The sequence below is a fragment of the Thalassophryne amazonica genome, chromosome 10 (genome assembly GCF_902500255.1).
Source record: "Thalassophryne amazonica chromosome 10, fThaAma1.1, whole genome shotgun sequence".
Classification (NCBI taxonomy): Eukaryota; Metazoa; Chordata; class Actinopteri; order Batrachoidiformes; family Batrachoididae; genus Thalassophryne; species Thalassophryne amazonica.
Window position 1 is genome coordinate 31,911,521 of NC_047112.1, and position 22,806 is coordinate 31,934,326.

A 22,806-nucleotide genomic window follows, 5' to 3' on the forward strand; every position below is an offset into this window, starting at 1 on the left:
CACCATCATTTTTTAACGCTAGCGCCACAGACGATTTACTTAATTTTAAGATACAATTTTCGGTCCATCTTTCCTCCTTGTAAAAGCAGCAAAATTTCAAAATTTTTAATTGTTGAGACTGCAAGTGCCATTGCAATGTGCTGTTGGTGCACTCTCAGTCAGAGGTAGTGAAATTTTTCTCTAACCTCTCATTGAAAACAATGGAAAATCTGGTTTACCCTCTGCTTCTGTGGTGATAATATCAGGGACATGGAGAAAATGTAATTCATAAAAGTTGTGGAATTTGTGGAAAATTGTGAAAATTCTGATGTGGATTTTTCTTGTGAAGTTAGTTTCAAAGTTATGCTGTGTTATAGTTTTGGTATTAGTTATCATCATGAAGAGAAAAAAAACATATTGTAGGAGTTATGTAGTAACATTTGCAGTAGATGGGATAAAGTAATTTGTGCATGGTTGATATGCAGGTAATTGTAAGTTAGAGTTAATGGAGGCCACACCTCCATTGTCGATGCGGCCTTAGTGATGATGGAGGTCTCCACCTCCTGCGGAAGCAGCTCTCCACCAGCACTGTCTATGGTGCGGGTGGGGAGCTGTTGACCCTGACTGGGGATGTTGTTGGGCGGTGGAAGGAATACTTCGAGGATCTCCTCAATCCCATCGTCACGTCTTCCGAAGAGGAAGCAGAGACTGGGGACTCAGAGGCAGACTCATCCATTACCCAGGCCGAAGTCACCAAGGTGGTTAGAAAGCTCCTCGGTGGCAAGGCTCCTGGGGTGGATGAAATCCCTCCTGAGTACCTTAAGTCTCTGGATGTTGTGGGACTGTCTTGGCTGACACGCCTCTGCAACATCGCATGGCGGTCGGGGACAGTGCCTCTGGATTGGCAGACCGGGGTGGTGGTCCCTCTGTTTAAGAAGGGGGACCAGAGGGTGTGTTCCAACTACAGGGGGATCACACTCATCAGCCTCCCCGGTAAGGTCTATTCCAGAGTACTGGAGAGGAGAATTCGACCGATAGTCGAACCTCGGATTCAGGAGGAGCAGTGTGGTTTTCATCCTGGTCGCAGCACACTGGACCAGCTCTACATGCTCCATCGGGTGCTCGAGGGTTCATGGGAGTTCGCTCAACCATTCCACATGTGCTTTGTGGATCTGGAGAAGGCGCTCGACTGTGCCCTGACACACCTCGGGCACCCCTGTGGGAGGAAGCCCCGGGGAAGACCGAGGACATGCTGGAGGGACTACGTCTCTCGGCTGGCTTGGGAATGCCTCGGGGTTCCCCCGGAGGAGCTGGGGGAGGTGTGTGTGGATCGGGAGGTCTGGGCGGCTTTGCTTGAGCTGCTGCCCCCGCGACCCGACTCCGGATAAAGCGAAAGAAAATGGATGGATGGATGTAAGTTAGGAAAGTATGCAAGGATAAATTTCATTATATTTCTTTTGCATGCCACCTTTTTACTGTCAGTCTGTCTGTCTATTGATTGTCTTTACAAAGGGTATAACTTTTAACCAACACAAATCAAAAATCTACTTTAAAGTAATAGATATGACTACATAAAAAATTGTTGTTGAGGCCAACATGCACTTAAAGGACAGAAAGAAAATGTCTTAACATTGTAAGATATGTTTTTGTTGGATAAATTTGGCAACAGTATACAGTCTGAGCATTGTAGTATTCAGCCATAACAGGTATAACACACAGATATTAATCATTGTTGAAATCCTGTTTCATATGATTGTATATATACCACTGCCAGACAAGAGTAATACAAGAGAAATAAACAATTTTTAGTCTTTTTTCTTAATTTTGAGAGACTTCCCTTACAGCAGGGGTGTGCAATTTATGCTGCAACAGAATCAACAGTTATTCCTTTATGACAAGAAACATCCAAGCTCTTAACACCTCATTTTATTGTCCCAACATTCAAAAGTACAAATAATTCAAACACAACAGTTTTATGAAAAAGAAAAAACAAACATTTACAGCAAGATTTTTATTTTGTTTCCAGTTTCAGAAATGACCTAAACTAGCAAGGATAACATGAAGTCATTCATCGCAGTAATTGGATTAATAATAAGAATAAGAATACTAAGAATAATAGCAATAATAATCATAATAATCATCATTAATAATTGTTAAGTAATAACATAAGCAGGAGAGAGAAGAGAGAGCCGCGGCCCTGGGGCCCTGTGAACATTTTTTCTTCTTTTTTGTCTTTAAAGATTTCGTTTATAGATTTTTCAGATAGTAAACAAACACGTCTCAGAAGGAAAATGAAAACTGACAAGAAGAGCCGAGTTCCTCTGTTCACCTTCCCTCCTCCACTACTGGCTGAGTTGTTCCTACTGGCAGGCTGCCACTGTAAGGCGCTACTAGGGATGGTGTGAGCCATAGGGGTTGGGCATAGAGTGAGGTGACGCAGCCCCATGTATCAAACACCCTGACATGCACTCACACACAAACACACAGTTTAAACTGCACATGCACAAACACTCAGGTACACACATGCACGTGTATGCGCAGCGAACACACCAGAATGAACGTCATCACAACCACATGTACACACACACACCCACACTGACGGGAGCACACCCGATCGTACACATACATGCGTGCACGTGCACACAGGGTCTATGTTGAACACAGGCACGCATCGTAGGAGTTCAAAGGTAATAAAATGTAGGAAAGTAGTTCATACATCAGAACAACATTCTATTGGGGTCGTTGCATAATTCAAGCTCCCGACGGTAGCAGGGAGAATGACGAGGTCTGGTCGGGCGATTTGATTCCTTTATGACGTTAGGAGACTATGTGACTGGATGATGATTGGATAATGGTGATGTTGTCAGATGACCCGGCTTATCAGATGACTGAGGTGTGAGAGAGAAGATGTACACTGCCAGCATGCGTATGAGTATTTAAAATCCTCCCCATACACCTCCTTCATGTTTTCAAGTCTTAACAACAAACAAACAAACAAAATCCAATTCTGTATATTTACTTCTGGAACCTTTCCCTTTCAATTTTCAAAATATATACTATATATCATATTAGAATATATAAAATATAGAATAAGTACAATCCTTTTTCTTTACCTCCAGAGTACTTTTTCTTTGTAAATTACAGTGTGCAATGGCAACAACGTCTCATTTTTTAGAGATTTGTTGGTATGTAATTTGAAAACATGAGCATTATTTAAAAATAAGTTTTGACTCTTAGGTGATATTGACAGATTTAGTCTAGTGCAATGAATGACCCTCAAACAGCAATGGGCTTTTTAAAATTGATCTACCCAAGCCACCAAGAGCTAAATGATCAACAAAATGTTTACTGCAAACTGAAAACTATGCTTTCAGACCCACATTTTTGCATAAGGTTTCATCACAAAGCGGTAGTAAGTGGAGGGAGGGTGTGGACGGAGTGGCTTATAGAACTACACAAACTTATCACAGGTTATATTGAACCAGAACGACTGTTTATAACATTCTATTAAGACTAAACTTTATTGAAAAAGATCTAAAGATTTCATTTTAACAAGACAAGAGAAAAAGCAATAGCAAATTTAACTATTAACTAGGTTATGCATAGCGAGTAACTGTTTCTAGTAATAAGGGAAGAGCGTCCCCCAACCCTCCAGACATTTTTTTCAGTTTTCTTAAATTTTAGATTTTTTTTATGTTGTAATTTTGATATATTGGTACAAAGCACAAATGTACTAAAAGTTCTCTCAGTGCAGTGGACTACTGAAGAGCCTCTCCACTAGTCGCTTTGTTCCCTTTTGCTCAGAAACGCCCCCTCCCTGTACCAGAATCACGCAAATACACAGACAATGAAACAAATAAATACATAGATAAATTAATAAATAAATATATATATATAATAAATACAAATAAATTAAAAAATAAATAGTTTAAAAATAGATAAGTAAATAAACCAATAAACAAATACACTTATAGTCTAAGCTTTTGTTCGGTTTCTTTTGCCGCGGTAGTTAACTGAAAGTTAATCCAAATCTTTTTTTGCTCCACAAGCAACATGACAACAATTGAACAGTTTCCTCACAAGTTTTTCTAAGTAACTGAACCACCACTTCATAATAATTTGTCATATGAAAAAGACAAGCTCAAACAAAAGAACAGTGACAACTCAGATAGTACAGTAGATATTGTAAAACAAATGTAGACTATATATATTTATATATATCTCATCTATTTGTACACAGCAAATAAAGACACATCATAGATCCTTTTCAGGAAACAAATATCTAGACTAACAGAACTAGCTAATCATCATTAAATTCTGACAAATGCTTCACGCTCAGCAAGTAACCTAATAGTCAGCAAGCCAAACAAAAAATAAAAGTAATAAAAATTTGTTCTGTGATTCTTACAATGCCCAAAGTCATGTATCTGGTTATTTTGCAAAGAAATAGTCTCACCAGATTTTGGGCCAACACTAAACAAATATTAAACAAAGAACAGCAGCTCAATTAAATGCCAACATCGAAGTATTTTTTTTTCTTTAAACAACACATAGAACAACAAACTTGGATATTTAAGATATGTGAATAATGCAGTATAGCACCTACAGTTGATCGCTAAAAGGAAGTTCTTTTCAAATGTAAGTTCACAAACGCAGAGCGAAGAAAATGATATAGATAATGTATAGTATGCTCCCTAAATGGATAGATGTGTATATATCTATTTACTGATAAATCACACTTGACTGATGACAAAACAGGAAAACACGTGGACAAAGGGTCTTCTTGCTTTGGGCTCTGGAGTATAAGGACAGCTCGTCCTCGGAAAGACCCCTCTCCCTTCCCTTTTGGGTATCGCTGCTGAATAATTGCGCACTAGTACATATGTGAAAAATTACCAAAATCACCTGCCTCAGTTTGCATCCCTTTTCACAAAACCTTCCAGCTACAAAATCACTGCCAACTTGGATTCCCCAAAAACAACCGTTGATCCTATAAAGTACCACAGCAGAACGACAAGGTGGCACCCCCTCCCTCCCACCCTGCCCCCCCCCCCCCCCCCCCCCCAGTTAGCCAGTCAAAATATTTTTCTCTTTTTCAAATCCAGATTCATGTAAAAATTCTTCAATAATTATTATTTTAATTATCATTTATAAAAATAGATCTTCTTTCTCTTTATTTTTTATTATTTTCTAAATGCATTTTTTTTTCAAGCAAAGAGATCTTCTCTTTGGCAACAGTGTTATTTTTTTTTTTCTTAAATTACTGAATATGTCATCAGGAAAGCTAACCCATCCCCTCCCTTACCCCATCACCCTGAACCCATGTGAGGAAAGACATTATGTTTTGTCTGTGATACAAAACAAAAGCAATGTTAGAAATTCTTTTTTTTTTCTACATCAGAGTACAGGGATCATGATATCCCCTCTATAATCAATAAGGGGAAGTTTAATAGACTAAAAATGAATGAATGGTTCACCAATTTAAAAAAGAGCCTCCTCCCTTTCACCGACAGGGAGGTGTATACTAACGACAGTGGATCCGGATTTACAAAAGAAAAAGAAATCCTGAATCAAGACAGAGAAAAGGTTTCAATCTAAAAAGACATTCTCTTCTCTGAAATAAGGGGTACAGGGATTTGCTACTGTTTACGCAGAAGAGAAAAATCATTTATAACATCCACAACAAACATAAATAATATACAACAAAGAGAAGCCTGCGTTAATACACGAGCTTCCCAAACTCATGAACATTTTTGTTTTTATAATACTTAGGCAACATTGGCTTATAGGTCCAAAGTTATGATATAAGCCATTTCTAGTTCAATTTGTTTCATGGTTTGTCGTTTGTGTTGTGGTCCAGTTGGAGTTTACTGTGTTGGATGGCTGTTGTAGGATGGTTGTGGTAGATTGTGACTGAAAGAGGCCAAGGAGCGGGTGGAGGTGGGGTATTGGGGGTAATTTTGGAGCATACAAAGTCGCAGGGCAACTGGTTCTACCTGTGAAAGTTCAGGACTTGTGCGCCTTGTTAGTCTTGAAGGAGACTTGCAAGACGCGGTCGCCCAACCTGTAGCCATTGAGGCTGGCAATAGCCATGGCTGCCTCGTCGTAATTTGTCATGGTGACAAAACCGAAGCCTTTGCACTTGTTGGTGTTGAAGTCACGGATCACCTTGACATTGTTGACTGCACCAAATGGCCCAAACAGCTGCCAAAGCACACTTTCATCTGAATCTGGTGACAGGTTGTACACAAAGATGCACCAACCAGTGCCTGTGTGCCCAGGGATGTTCATGCCAACCAGGCTGGTCATGCTGTCAATGGTGATGGGAGAAAACCTGAGAGAAGCAGCAGAGCAGAAAAAATGAAAGGACAAAAGGAAAAAGGGGGACAGAGAAAAGAGCAACTTTCAATTGAAAAGGAACACTATCATTGTAAAACTCATTTTGTTCATATAATTACCAAAAAAGATTTTACGAAACCTGCCTCACTTTGTACCTCAAAGAGACAAGGCCAACATGTTAAAGTAAATACCTCTTTCCTTTACCAAAATGCTGCTATGGGAATCACCTGGTGGAGATGCTACGATGACAAAACTATGCTAAGTAAAGACCTTAATCACCTGATCACCTGATCCTGTGTAGTGTTTGGATTTTACAAATGCTACCACAGAGCCACCAATCGTCAAGCCAAACACTAAGATGATTTAACATGTGTATGCATGGATGTATGCTGCATGTTTATGTGTAACTCGTGAGTTTGCACGTGTGTCTGCATATAGACTCCACTGAATCGTGTCGGTGCTCCACTCAGGAAGGCATGGTGTCATGAATGACGACAGTGTTGCATGCTGGGCTGTATTTCAATTGAAGGAGACGCAGATGAAGGTTTTTCTTTTTGTGTCATTGAGTGGCTCCTTTAGGAGCTAAATTGCAGGAAGTTGTTGAATTAAACAGTTGCTAGAAATTCATCAAAGATCAGGCACCAGCCTGCTAAATCTGTTCTCATTCGCCTCATAATCGTCGCCTTTTACTTGGGATGCAAGAGATTTGAATGTTCAGTTGACTTCACTTAATTGCCTTTCCGCTCAAAGGAAAGGAAAAGGAGAAAAATACCCCCACTTTTAAATAAAAGGTAAATGAGATTAAAAAAAGGTTCATTTCTTATGCCACCTCTCTCCAAGAAACGACTATGGGCATTATTGGATGTGCTTTAATTGAGATTTCCGCTTTGCTGCAGCTGTCTTAGAGAAACCTGCTTTCTTAAGGAAAAGGAGGGAGGGAAAGAGGGAGCAACCTAAATGGAAAATGGAAGCACTTTACAGCCCAGTGGCATTAAGGTACAAAATGTATTCCTCCCACTCCTCCCGCAGTCTGCAGGGTGTTATGCTCTGTTCTATTCATGAGCTCGTGGCTCTGATCGATAGCACTGCTTGCTGCTGGGGCCCCCCCCCCGTCCCTCCCGCTCTCGCTCCAGTGACTATATATGGCCAGCAGTCTCCACGACCTTCTCGCATGACTTTGTTCATGCAGAGTGTGCCTGCAGCCATTGTAGTAGTTGTGGTTGATGATACGGGTACCTACGGTGAGCGGTCGACTGCAGGGGTGCTCTGCACTGTTTTGAGTTCGTCAAACACATGTGGGGCATGTTGTAAGAGTTCCAGACAACAGCTTTATATATTGTAGGACTGGTGACATTTTTATGTTCAAGAGAGACTTGCTGAAGGAAATTTACTATCATATACATTAGCAATGAAGTATTTGCCTGATCTATCACCACTCTTTATATCTACTTAATGCCCAGCAGCTTCATTTAAGTCACCAGACTTAGTGGTGCTTTTCCCTCTCGTGTTTATTTTGCTTACAGTTTCACAGCAGATAAACATGGTTATAATTTTCACTTTAATGCGCTGCACTTAAAACCGATTTCTGTTGTAAGAAGGAATCTGGGGCCTCATACCTAACCATTGTGCATGCACAAAACAGAATCTATAGGATGTGCAAGACAATATCAACATATGCATTGTGATTTATAAAAAGAAACTACATGGCAAAATGTTGAGGTATGTATGCAAGCTGTGACCCATGCATACAAACATTTTGGAGAGAGCATTACCCATAAAATGATGCCTTGTGCATGTGAGTCATAACTCGTATTTTTAATTCAATTTAATAACACGTCACATATACGTGTGCTTTATCATAAATTTTAAAAAATAGCATTGTTAGATGTGAATGTGAGCCAGAATTATTCCAGAGAGACTTATTCATTGTTAAATATATAAGTCCATGAACATCTAAACCACACGTTTAATAAATCAAGTGAACATGACAGGATTAGAACCATTATTTGGGCAATTAACGACGTGCCTGCTATACTGGCATAAAATGAATACAAATCTTTCCTTCCTCCAAAATGACATTAACAATGGGCCTACCTTATTTTATTCAGAGAGACTTTATCTTAATGAAGACTGCAGTGCGGTGATGCCACAGCAGAGCAAACGATTCTGTGAACACTAATGATAAATAATTCTTCAGTTATTCATTATTCGGAAAGTTTAATGCTGGATCTTGTGGTAAGATTGTTATAGTTAGTTAAAGGTTCTTAAAAACTTGTGAGAATTATGTCCATAAATGAGTCTGATGTCAAAACTAAAAAGAAAATTGCAGCACCATAAGTGAACGGTTCGTAGGAAATGGTGGGGTTTAAAAGCTCTCATGAGTCACCATCATTCAGTATTGTCACTTGCCTTATTTATTGTTTGTTTTTTTTTTTTGACAGGTCACAGTTGTGATCACACACAAACACCTTGTTGTCTGTTCCAGAAATGTTTTTTTTTTTTTGTGCTCTTCCTCTCGGTTGCCATTATAAGTGAACGGTGTTGTGTATGTTTGAATATTCATGAGGTGTTTTGCATTCAGTGTTGCCACAGTTACTTTGAAAAAGTAATCCAATTACTGATTACTCCTTGAAAAAGTAACTTAGTTACTTTACTGATTACTCAATTGTAAAAGTAACTAAGATTACTAGTTACTTTTTTAGTTACTTTTCCCAGCTGCCGACAACAACCCTCTGCCACCTCAACATGACAATGATACCTGTTTTGCCAAAACTTACTTTATAGTCACCCTTTCTTGACTTCAATGAAATTAAATACTTGTTTTATAAAAAGTAAAATAAAGACCTCTTTCTTGACCTCATATTTAACTGTTGACAGCACTGTAACAGTAAAACTTGCAATTTCGAACCTACATTGTTTATAAATGTAACTATTAAATTCATTCTAGCATTTTTCTAACATTTAAATTCTCTCTAAATATTTTACTTGTCGAAATTAATATTATTTTTAAGTAGTATTAGTAGTTGTAGTAAAAAAAGGCTTCAAAACTGGACCTTTAATCTAGGGGTGTTGTGAGGGGGGCACATCCCTCCCCCACGCCCCCATTCCATCTGGATTCGCCCCTACTTTGGCGTTTGAGCACAAAGAATGGATAACATTTATTTATGCAGAAAACGTGACCAGATTTACAGGTAAGAAAGTTTTATTGTGTTTTCACATCATGTGGTCCTCAGAAAGAGAGTTTAGGTGCATTTGAGTGGAAAATAGTGTTAGTTGTTGACGCGTCGCGGAGGATCAGCTGTTTTAACGTGCAGATACGGAGCGGCTCAGCTCAGAATTCTAAATAAAGGAGGAAAAAAGTATAAAAATGTCTTTGTAAAGCTCAGTGCAGGTGTGCTGATCACCGTGCTTTAAGAGGTGACGACGAGTCAAGCAGCTGCAAAAAACCGTGGATGAAAAGCTCACAGCTCGCTTAAAGTGGGCAGTTCAGTCGAACCCCGACCCCCTGCCCACGGACCAAGTTTAATGCTGCTATCGACCCACAATGAAAAATAATAGTAACGCACAGTGACATGAAGAAGTAACTTTAATCTGATTACTGATTTGGAAAGATTAACGCGTTAGATTACTCGTTACTAAAAAAAGTGGTCAGATTAGAGTAACGTGTTACTAAGTAACGCGTTACCGGCATCACTGTTTGCATTGACCATTTGTGGTTGAATGTGGGTGTGTAGAGGGCAGAATATGAGGCAGACCCATCTGCGCATAAATCAAAGTAGTGTATGATTTATAAAGGCACATTTGCTTGAAAGTGTGCATATGAACACTTTTATGTCAGATTTTTTTTACCCATTTTTGCCTTTTGTTTATATGTACATTTTAGTATGAATTCTACACAATGTTTGTAAATGAAGCCTCTGGTTACTGATGGAAGGAACTACAGTAAATACATTCTCAAGCATAAAGTTTGCTTCTGTGTAATTGTTGTTTCCCTTTGTGTCCCCATGTTGGACAGGTTTTCATTTTTCATTCTGTGGTTTTTAGATGCTTAAGAGTAATCTACATTCAACTAAAAAAAAAAAAAAATATCACTGAGCATTGATATGTTATGTATATTTGATTTAAACTATCAGTGCTGTTAACACTATCAGAACAAACTCACCCATGAGGAGGCGCAATACCATGTTGGTCAGGTACACTGGGCCTCATGTATCAACGTTGCACACTTGTGGCGTAAATTTACGGTGTAAATTTGAAGTACACCAAAGTTGCCGTGACATGTATCAAGCAGTGCGCACCTGCCCATTTCCAGCATACGCCTGACGTGACCTTGATAAATGCGGCGGGTGAAAACAATCGTAATTATAATAAACACTCCCAGAAATATTCAGACTCTGCTTCAGACACATCCTCATTTTACGACATGGAAGCCAGGAAGACGGCAAAGAAAAAGAACTCCACCAATTACGACGCGTGCCAATAGAGCGTCAAAAGCGGCCGTCGTATTAATTGTTTTGTAGTATAATCAAAAAAGTGTTACAGTGGTCCCTCATTTATCGCGGGAGTTACGTTCTAAAAATAGCCCGTAATATGCGAAACCGCGACGTAGTCAGCGTTATTTTTTACAATTATTATAGACGTTTCAAAGCTGTAAAACCCCTGTAAAACCACTTTATACACTTTCTCAATCAGGCATGAACATTTTCTCACTTTTCTCTCGTGTGTAAACACTCTCAAAGTTCAAACCTTAGTAGAAAAATAAGACCAACCTGTTTTCAGGCCCAAACATTTGTTTGAGAAATAAAAATAGAACGTTTTCCTATAAATAATTATGATGGCTTTTAGAACTAACGAATTTAATTTTAACGATCAACGTACGAGGTTGGACACATAAGAAATTATTAATAGTGACTGACCAGTATTTCACAGATTGCGCCTCTGCGTCCTGACGCCGCGCCTTTTTCCACTCACACCTGGCTGCAGGTGTCTTGTTTCCGAGTGACAAACACAGTTAAGAGTAGTTGTTGGCGCTCTTTTTTCTTCTGGGCGAGAAGATTCTTAGAAACAGACACACAGAACCCAGAACACTGTAAAAAAAAAGGCATGCAAAATTGGACTAAAAACTCCGTGAAACGGCAAGGCCGCAAAACGTGAACCGTGTTATAGCGAGGGACCACTGTATTCTCTTTTCACATGTCAATAATTCTTGATGTGGATATTTGCTCACTCAAATAATAAGACACACCTAATTTTTCAGATTTCTTTATTTTTAAAATGTATTTCTTTATTTATTTTATTGTAACAAACGAATGGAGAAAACAAAACCTGATTGCAGCACGGGCGAAGGGAATGACAACACTACAGTTGTAATTATCAATTGTAATTATCAATTCCATTGTCTAAAACGATCACACCACATAAAGTTAAGCTCAGCGCTGCTCTGGCTCCAGGTCCTGGAGAAAAAGGCGAGCAGCGCTTTCTTTGCGGTCAGCGCTGTGGCCACGGATCGTGCTCGATAGACCAGCAATCCCGCAAAAACAGGATTTGTATTGATTATTATGTAGTATAATCAGGAAAGTGTTATTTATGTAACATATGCATTTATTTGTATAATGGCACTGTTTATCATGTTGATAATTTTCATTTTTATGTGGATTCCAGTGCTGGTTCATTTTGGTGTATAATTTATGCCACCTCTCGACCTGGTGTATATTTTCAGCGCAGCGTACGCCAACAACCACATTGATAAATGCCAAGTAGCGCAGCCCTTTTGGCGTACACCCCATATACGCTCAAATATCGCCGTACGCACGTTGATACATGAGGCCCACTGTGTTTAATAATTACGGTTATTTCAATGACATGGGAATATAAGGATCTTGATGGAAAGCTAACCGCCTACGGATCAATATCAGCACAAGCACAATATTTTCAGATGCAGCAATCCTCAATAAAATATACTGAAATCATGAGATTCTTGGGTAAAACCTAGCACTCTCACCTACCCATGACGTCACTTCTGGGAGGGCATTAAGTTTTAGGTCCCCTTCACACATAGTACGAATGTGGCTGATGTGCATGAAGCAGGAATCGTATGCAATACATGTAAAATTGGAGCTGCCTCCAACAGCAGCAGCTGTTGACATCTGTGGTCCTGGACGTCACAGCTGTGTTTTGACAGACGCGCATGTGTGTGCTTGCTGTCCTCACATGGAAATACATAAAAACATATATTGCTTTTTGCGACAGGCTGGAGAGCGTACACAGCACGCACATTGACAGGCTGTTCCAACTGAAACGTGACATTCAGGTGATCTGAATGTCACATCTGTCTGACAGGATACGCATGTCCTGTGAGCGGTGCGCCGCGGGACTATATCACATGCCAACAGTGCGACAAATATGCCACTTTCAGTCATGTTTCAGCAGAAATACGCCGTAACAAACACATTTGGTCAGTTATCACAGCGCTTTTTTCAGTTTTTAAAAACATATGTTTATCTCTATTGATTTTAGCCATTTCATGCTCCTGTTATAAGACAGTGATTGTAGCGCAGTGGTAAAGTTTCCATCTGGTAATCGGAGCTTTTGTACATTGCAGGTTCAAATCCTGTGGGTGGCATGTATTTTTGTTTTGTTTTTCACAGCAGCTGCGCGATGTGGTTACACATGCTCCAGCTGCTGGCACTGTGTTCCCGCTGCGATGGTTTAGTGCATATTTGTGCACGACACCGCCGGGTGCATGAAACTGTTGTAGCGGGATTGTTCACGCCTGCCCTTTGGCTTGATGTTTTCGTGGTTCGCTCATACGAGCTGTTCCAGCGTGATTCACCCTGATTTGTACTGATTCCTACTATGTGTGAAGGGGGCCTTAAAGTTGTTCACTGTAAGTTGACAGTATATTAGCTCAGGATTTGAGTGATGGGTTGGTGGGCTTATCATATTTTATCATATTTTGTTTCAATATGGTAACAGGCATGGTTTCCTATATGTAAAATATGTGTGCTATGTTTCATCCATTGGACAAACAGCTGTGTACATTTTTTTTGGTGCATAAATGTGTTTTTATACATTTTGGGCCAAAACAGGGAAAACAATAGTGCCACACAATATTTTTAAATTTGTTCAAACTAATACTTTTGGCTTTTCCCATTTAACCTCAGGGTAACAGAATGGATCTGGTAGGAACCCACATGTTGATTTGGTACATTTTATGACAAATACCTTTCCTGACGCAACTCCAGATGTACAAAGATAGTGGAGGACAGGTGGTCTCGAACCAGGGACTTACTCACTGGGAGGCAGTAACTACTTGTGTCACAATGCTACCTGTGTTTTTGGAACAATTATGAAAAATGCAGAACTTGAAATAAAATCCTCTGTTTGCAGAAATAGTCAATGTTTTTTTTTTTTTTTAAATTAATATTAAACCTGAGAAAGTCAAAACATGATTCTGTCTGTTAGTATACATTAAATGACTGAATGGCAATTTTGGAATCTAAATGGGAAATCTGTGACCATATCCATCCCTCACTGCATTAAACATTTATATATATATATATGTGTGTGTGTGTGTGTGAGTGTGTGTGTGGTGCATGTGTGATACCATTTAATCTCCACACAAGTGAAATCACAGCAGGTCAGGCATGCTGAAAATTCTGCTCCTGGGCTGGGGGGGGGGGGGGGGGGGGGGGGGGGGGTCCTGGTGGCAATTTGTGTGCAAAAATGGAAAAATATGAGGAGGCCTGTAATTGTGACACTTCAGAATTTAGCGAAAGCAGCCACTGCAGGAATGGAAAAACGGGTGTGCCTGGATGTGTGTGCGTGCATGTGTGTGGGCTCCAATGTGTTCGTACCCTTCACGGTGAGACCAAACACTAACCAATGTAACAGGCAAGACCAGGGGTTGCATAGCAACAGTGTAACTGACCAGATACCTATTCTGTCCTTTTTAAAGCCAACCATTTCCAGCTCTTAACACCTTTCTTCTCTCCCCTTTCAAATAACTTGAGATGGCTGAGAAGCACTTATAATTACATGACATTCTGCACAAGCAGAACAAATGAATAAAACGGCATCTTGGACATGAAAAAAATTATGCAACCACATAGTGAGCGCTATGTTTTTCTTAACAGTCAAGCTGCTTATTGTAACAATCCATGCCACAATCCATCTCTATTACTGTGTCATTCTATAAATAGATGTAAAATTCCTGGATTTGTTAAGGGAACTTTGTATCGAGCTAAACTTTCTGGGTGTGTAAACTTGCAACATAGCAAAATGTCACCCTCTGCAAATTAAAAAAATGTTTTACCAAAGTAGTGCTACTTCAGTTTGTTCAACACACATATGTTAGGCGAGCAACAAAATGAAACATGGAGGTGAAAGGAAGGAATTGGAGCAGAGCCACAGACATCTGCAGTGAAACAGCATTCTCTGTTTCCAGCAGGGATCCAGGTTCATCCAGCCTCATCGCCTCATCACGTCTTCATAAATCACTCAGGCGTCATAGTACTAAGGTGATAACATAAATTTTATAAAAAAAAAACTGTATGACGTATCTTGGCCCACTCAAGAGGATTATGCAGCCACTTTATTATTTGCTTTATTAACATGAAATTTAATTCATTTAGTACATATGATGAATTCAAAATTGGTTCTAAATATTGGTCCTGAGCTGGTTTTAAAGCACTAGCTGCAGACTGAGCAGGCAGGAGAACCTGAATCCAGCAGAAATAAAGCACACCTAGAAATCAAGAGCTTCACACCATTCAGTTCACAGAAACAACCCAAAACAATTCAAACAACAGCACTTGTCATAATCAAAACAAAAGAAATTCATCACCACTGAAAACAGACTGTTTTGTTTTGTTTTCTTTTAGCAGTCAGTAGTTTTAAAACAACTGAAGCTGACATGGAAAAACAAACAAATCAGAGAACCAAAAACTTGACCTTCAACGAATTGTCAAATGCAAAGTGCCAAAAAAAAAAAAAAAGAGGGAAAAAATCCAAAAAACACAAAAAGAAAAGTAACACAGGAAAAGAAATATTGAAAAATCACTGAGTCAACATGGACATCTGGCATTGGGTGAAGTTTTTAATTACCTCTTTACGCCATAGGCCATATTAAGCAAATTGTCCAGCCTGTAAAGAGAAGGAGGGTTCTGGGGTTAATGGTGGGCAGATGGTCGACTCACTCAATGGAACTAATGATAAGTCCCTTTAGAAGTGCATGGTTGTCGTCACTCAAGAACAAACATCTACAGTTGGCCCATTACACTGAGGAGCCCCACCAGAAAATGCAATCACCACATATCATACTACTGAACCATCAGGGTGGTTGTCATTTGATGAATTAGCCACTGCACTTTTTCACAAACTGTTCATCACTGTTAAGTTTGACCATGCAACTATTGAAACAAGTCCACAGCAGTGGACTGGTTGCAATTCTGTATGACAATCACACACGCAGCATAACAGCAGCAGATAATTAGTCTGTACTACATACTGTGTGACTGTGCAATGGCAATGCTGCCTTCTTTAATGCGTAGAAAAATCTTTCAACTGATGACACCACACTGATGCTTAACTAGAAGATGGTGGTTAATGGAAACCAAAAGTCTTAAGATAAGGTGCAGTCATTAGTTTGTGCTACAACAATTAAAAAATGAACAATTTGGAAAAACACCTGAAACAACAGGAGATGGTGTAAATGATTTGAGTTCTGTCAGTGTAATGGCTTAGCATTAGGACAGTGGGGAGGGAGAGGTGATCGTGAGCAGAATGTTTTCTATCAGGTCAACCAAAAAAAGTACAACTTAAAAGAATTCAGATGTGAAGTTGTCAGTGTGGCTGTGATTTGGTCAAGCTGTTAAATGTTAACAGGTCCTGTGGAATAGCTATTAGTCACAAGGTGGTTCCTATTTACAAGGATTAGCTTATGGGAAATGTGTTAACTTTATAATAATTTCACCACTGAGCTGCCAGGCGAATGATTCCGTTTAAAATCTTGGCCATTTTAGAAGGACACAGTCTGCTTGGCATCTCAATGACCTTCATTCCTCACACTGGTCTGGCCCGTCTCACGTCTTATTAACTTCTCTGGACTAATGTACAGGGGTCATGGCTTATTGAGCAACAGCTGGTCAGTGACTCCTCATTCCTCTTGAAAACACTAAACTTTCTGGCATTGGCATGAGCAATGATGCTGGTTCCCCTCATGTTTTAAGCAATGTTTGCCTTCATTAAACACAACTGATATATATATATATATATATATATATATATATATATATATATATATATATATATATATATATATAATATTTGCCAGAATGTTAAATTGACTCCAATGATGGTTAAAAGTGATTTGTAAACATGATTTATATTTACTCCTACTCATAAAATTATTTCCACTTGTGAGATATCTGCAACTGAATTATCTGACTCTCGTAAATAGGTCATTACAATACAGACAATGATAATAAATACCTCCAGCCCATATATTAAAATATATATGGTCAGATCCAGGAATATGAGATGGGTCCATGCATTGACACATCCATTACCCCGTGGAACATCCCCGAATCCTTACTCTCAACCACCCAGGCAAATCACTGGTAGGTGACAGGCCTTACACTTTGTGTTTTCCAAAGGTATTGTTGTCATACTTTTGCACATACCTCCAGTTTGTTTCCTTGCATTTCCGGTATTTGTCTTTCCCTTTTTCCTCCTCCACTTACCTGTCTGTTTCTTTCTGTGCATGTGTCTGTGTTGTGTGTGTGGTGCTCCTCTCTTTCGCCTGGCTCCCTGACTGCTGACCCACACACCTGCCAGCTACTTGTGAACTCAACGGTATATCAACCTTGGCTTTTCACAGGGTCACTGCCAGTCTGTTGCTTCAGTCATTTAGAGTGCTTCAATGCTTGCTTTCCTACTTCTCTCCCAACCTACTGGTCAAACCTCCAGCCTCACTCATGATCTTGCACCAACTTCCATGCAGATTCTGCTCACAAACCTAGAGCTTCCTGCAACCCTCTGCCTTTGTCTGCCAGCTTTATTGCTCATCTCTGTCTCAGTCAGTAAGTCGTACAGGCTCCCTAACAATCCCGCCTTTAATGCTCACTTCGACAGCCTCCAGCTTCCCTTGACAGTAAGTTTTGCCTGCTTTCTTCCCTCATGTCTCTTTGCCTCCTGCCCAGCCACCATGCTACACCCTCAACCCCACTATCCCAACTAACTCCAGCTTCACAAGCACCAGCCATCTGCACAGTTTGCTTGATGATCTCCATTCTTGCCCACCGCCAACTTCACAGTCAGCCTTGGTCATTGCCTGAGTGGGAGACCACCTACGAATACTGATGTTCTGTCTCTCTCCTCAATCCTCTGTCTTCCTCAAAAACATCTTTTCCACGAGACTTCACAGTAAAGTCAAGCAACACTGATCCATTTTCACCACTGTTGCCAGATGAAGACTGCTACAGTCATAACCTGTCCTGTCAGTGCTTGCGGTCACACTGGAATCACCAATGACCAGAAAAGTACCACATGTGGCACAGTCGTCAATAGAGATGGGCACTGATAAGATTTTATCGATATCGATGCCATTATCGATTCTGCTTATGGATCTGATTCCTTATCGATTCCTTTATCAATACCTCCTGTGAATTTTCTGTGTACTAAAAGTAGGCTTTACAGGTTTTCTATGTCAACAACATTTTATTGAGTCTTAAAGTAAATAAGTATGAAATTGGTCACTGGCTCCTAGATCTCTGGACATAAACAGAAATAAACAAAATCTGTAGTTTTTGTCAAAAGCATTTCCTTTCAGACATTAATGACACAAATGTAACTCCATAGCCTTTGAGCTGAGATCTTATTGCAGCCGGCTGCATGTCAGGATCAACGTAATTCATAAAGAACACAGGACATCTCATTCTGGAAGGAAAAAATGTTTTAGTCTGTTGTAGTTTGTTGTCTGTATTACAACGCTTGGAAAGGTGTCATTTGATTTAAAACGGCGATTTGCTTTGAAGTTATTAATTCCAACCGGACTCTAATTTGATTTGGCAGAGTGCGGTGCAGTGTTTGGAGCTGTGCAAACAGAACAGAGGATGATTCTTGTTTCTTGCCTACAACAAGACAAGAGTCCCAGTTAGTGACTTTAATCAGCACAAAAGTGACTCATGATTGACATCTAATGGCTTTTTTAAATGGCTTTGAGAGGGGTTAAGAAGCAGACTTGCCACTTCTGAAAAGCAGCAGACCAGAGAGCCAACGAAGCAGCAGGTCGGACCACTGCTTTGTTGCTTCAAGCTTCAAGCAGAGCAGCTGCAGAAGCAGTGGATTGCAGACCCACTGCAACGTAGAGAAATTATCATTTTCCTGATAAACACCCTTAAAAATAATGGCCGCTCTGAAGGACAAGGGAATCGTTAAGAAAAAAGCCACTTATGCCGGTGGATTGAATCATTTCTTAATGATTCTTGAAAAGAACCGGTTATCGATACCCAACCCTAGTTGTCAATCACTGAATAAAATATAAAGTCTCCTTCACTGAGACATCACTCACTACAGTTGGAGTGTACACTGAGGCAACAAACAACATACCCAGAGTGCCTAAGTCAGTCTTGGAATACCCTTGTCAGCAGGAGTGATACCTGACAACACTGGAAGGACACCGTCCACAACAGCAAATGTCACTTCATTGATATGGTAATCTTTGGAGCAGTCAAACAAAAAGTAGGTGTGTCCACACACTACACTTGTGTAGTCTTGACATCCATGAACTTGAAGAGTTCATGGATGTCACAGAACAACACCACTCTATTGCAATTTCTCTTGGCAGCAATGGAAGATGGTGATTCTTCCTGAGAGATTGGATGTTTCAGGTACCCACCTGCAGGAACCACTTCATGTTTGGTCCAGAGTGTCATTGGCAATGGACAATACCCTAACCAGTAAACCACTCGCCAACCTCTAGATCCTGACTGCTCTCTGGTGGTTTCTTCTTCTGGTGGTTTGTTCTTCCAAACTACTAAGCTCCCCTGGGTTCTGAAAGGAAACCACCCAAACTGACAACCAGTCCATCCCCACCTCTCAAAAGTAGACATCTATATATTGCAGCCAGGAGTAACATGTACATCCCTTTGGCTTTTTCCAGTTACATGAGCCTTCAACAATAAGGCACATGGGTACTGGATCATGCCCAGAAAAGTGTACCACATGGCCAAAATGTCATAGCTGAGCTTCACTCACAATTGCAGTGTGATAATATTTATGTGAGTCTGCCTCAGTAACAGATCATTTGGCAAAAGTTACGGAATCTAGTGTCAACAAGATCCAGTCTTCACCTTCGGTCATTGCTTAACATCCAAGCATACAGGAAACACGAACACTTTAAAGACTTGGACCTTTGTTCTCCTGCAAAGGTATCGGCATCACCAAACACCTCTGTCCAACGGTGCCATAACTACAGAAACCTTATCATGTGCATTTTTATCCCATAGGCTGAGAACTCAGAGATGTGAATGTCACTGCTGAATCTTTCTACAACTTTGACAATTTCAGTGAATTCACATGCACTTCTGATGGCCAAGTCTACGAGGTCACAGAAAAGCTGGATCTTAGTCAGGGCAATCAAAAACCCATAAACTCTGATTCCTCACTCGGAATCCATTAAATGAACTCAACATCCAGTCAATGCAAGCATTATATATTGTAGGAGCCAGAACACACCCCTGATGTGTTCCAGTATTCACTGGATAAAAGTCAGAGATTCTGCCACAGGTTCACAGAGCACACAAAGGAATCTGTGTATAGGCTGACAATGATATCCAGGAACTTGTTGGGAATTCCATAAATTCTCAGGATACCCCAGTGAACAATCCCATCAACTGAATCAAATGCGGTTTGAAAATCAACATATTAGGCTTCAAAGACTTAATGCAGATATTTGGACTTGTACTCAATGTCTATGGTTGATTTCTTAGCTGTCATGCCAGCCTGCTCTGGTCAATGAGCACGAAGTGACTGAGACCAAATCCCATTAACAACAGAATAGAATACAATACAAAGACTGCCTACAAGAGGAAGTTGGAAGAGCAGCTCCAACACCAGAACATCCGGGGGGTGTGGAGCAGCTTGAAAACCATCTCTGGATTCAAACCCCCTCCCAAACAGGCGGAAGGTGACCATCAATGGGCAAACAACCTCAACAAGCACTTCCTGAGGTTCAACACAACCCCTCCTCCTCCTCCCCTGCTCTGTCTCTGTCTTTTGTGCCTCTGCCCAGCATCCCCCCCCCCCCCCCCCCCCCCCCCCCCCACACACACACACCTCCGCTCACACCGCCACCACAGACTACTTCGTTCCCAATACACATCCTGGCACCAGCCAGCCCTCCTCCCCCTCCTCCACCCCTACCTTCCCCCCCCCCTTCCCCCCACCTGCTCTCTACTCTTCACGGCAGATCAGGTCAGGAGTCAGCTGAAGAGGATAAAGAGCAAAAAGGCAGCAGGTCCAGACAAGATTAGCCCGAGGGTCCTCAAATCCATGAGCTGTGTGGTGTCATGGAGCGGGTCTTCAACCTGAGCCTGAAGCTGAGGACGATGCCACACCTCTGGAAAACGTCATGTGTGGTCCCAGTGCCCAAAACACTGCACGCCAAGGACCTCAACAGCTTCAGGCCAGTGGCACTCACATCCCACCTGATGAAGACCCTAGAGCGTCTCGTCCTGTGTCACCTTCGCTCCACGGTGAGCTCTGCTATAGACCCACAGCAGTTTGCTTACCGGCCTGGCATCGGAGTGGAGGATGCCATAATCTCCCTGCTGCACTGCTCACTGTCCCACCTGGAGAGGCCCGGCAGCGCTGTGAGGATTATTTTCTTTGACTTCTCCAGCGCATTCAGCACCATCCAGCCGCGGCTCCTGAGGGACAAGCTGGTGATTGCAGGAGTGGACGAGGATCTAGCTGAGTGGGTCCTGGACTACCTCACAAAGCGGCCCCAGTTTGTGAGGACCAAGAACTGCGTGTCTGACCTCCTGACCTGTAGCGTGGGGGCCCCCCAGGGGACAGTCCTCGCGCCCTTCCTCTTCACTCTTTACACTGCAGACTTCAGACACAACACGGACAGCTGTGTCCTGCAGAAGTTCTCAGATGACTCTGCCCTCATTGGACTTATTATGGACGACGATGACGCGGAGTACAGAGGACTAATGCAGGACTTTGTGGACTGGTGTCAGAGGAACCACCTCCTCATCAATGCGGGGAAGACCAAAGAGATGGTGGTGGACTTCAGATGCCGCCCCACTACACTCCCCCCAGTGAACATCCAGGGAAGGGACATTGAGAGAGTGGACTCATATAAGTACCTGGGTGTCCATCTGAACAACAAACTGGACTGGACTCACAACACGGACGCACTTTACAGGAAGGGTCAGAGCCGCCTCTACCTCCTGAGGAGGCTGAGGTCTTTTGGAGTGAGGGGGCCACTCCTGAGGACCTTCTATGACTCTGTGGTGGCATCAGCCATCCTGTATGGTGTGGTCTGCTGGAGCAGCAGCATCACAGAGAGGGACAGGAAAAGACTGGATAAGATCATCAGGAAATTCTGCTCTGTCCTGGGCTGTCCTCTGGACTCTGTGCAGGAGGTGGGGGACAGGAGGGTCCTGGCTAAACTTACATCTATGCTGGACCACAAGTGTCACCCCCTGCAGGACGTTCTGTATGCTCTGGAGAGCAGTTTCAGTGACAGACTCATCCACCCTTGCTGTGTGAGGGAAAGATTCCGCAGATCGTTCTCCCGGCTGCTGTCAGACTGTACAATGATCAATGCTAGTACTGTGGTAACCATAGCAACCAGGACAAATCATGTCATTACCTGCTGTATTTATTAGGTGCAATAATTTAACTTATGGTGCACTCAAGTCACTTTACATATATTACACTACATATTACATATATATAGTACTTATATTTTAACCTGTCCATATTGTGAATATCAGAGTAACTTATCGTACATTTCACGCTGAAGTCATTTTATCTGATCACTCTCACATCCCGACAGTGTACATCATCCCGGCAGTGCAGCATTGGACTGAACAATGGTAGCCTTAGCTTTACCCGGCACTCAGTGCTTTTTTAGTTCTTGTTTTTAAGAGATGCTTGTTCATTTTATTGCATGCCCTTCTGTCTACTCCTACTGTTCTATGCTGCGATGTGACACTGAAATTTCCCCATTGAGGGATGAATAAAGGCTTTTCTTATCTTAAACTATGTATAAAAAGAAGACAAAACATATAAACAACAAAACACAATAAACAATGAAAATAAACCCATGTAATGTCTTCTTCCATGCACCTTTCCCAGCAAAGAGAGCAGTGTAGTACTGCTTTAGTTGTTGCAATCCAGGCAATGAACTTTTCCTTTCCAGAGTGGAACACATTCTTTCTTCCAGTCCAAATCGATGATGTTTATCTCCCAGAT

At 41.2% G+C, this 22,806-nt stretch overlaps 1 protein-coding gene across 7 annotated transcripts in view; it reads right to left on the reverse strand.

The window, feature by feature from the left end:
• Positions 1-3,604: 3,604 nt before the first annotated feature.
• elavl4 (ELAV like neuron-specific RNA binding protein 4) overlaps positions 3,605-22,806 on the reverse strand; it is a 258,140-nt gene continuing 238,938 nt past the window's right edge. For 5 of the 7 annotated variants that reach the window (XM_034179716.1, XM_034179717.1, XM_034179720.1 and 2 more), the window contains 2 exons: positions 15,424-15,462; positions 3,605-6,313 (listed from right to left, as the gene is read on the reverse strand). In XM_034179716.1, the coding sequence (XP_034035607.1) occupies positions 5,986-6,313; positions 15,424-15,462 (367 nt within the window). In that variant the 3' untranslated portion in view covers positions 3,605-5,985. The remainder of the gene's footprint in view (positions 6,314-15,423; positions 15,463-22,806) is intronic. The other 2 variants (XM_034179719.1, XM_034179718.1) reach the window with 1 other exon arrangement.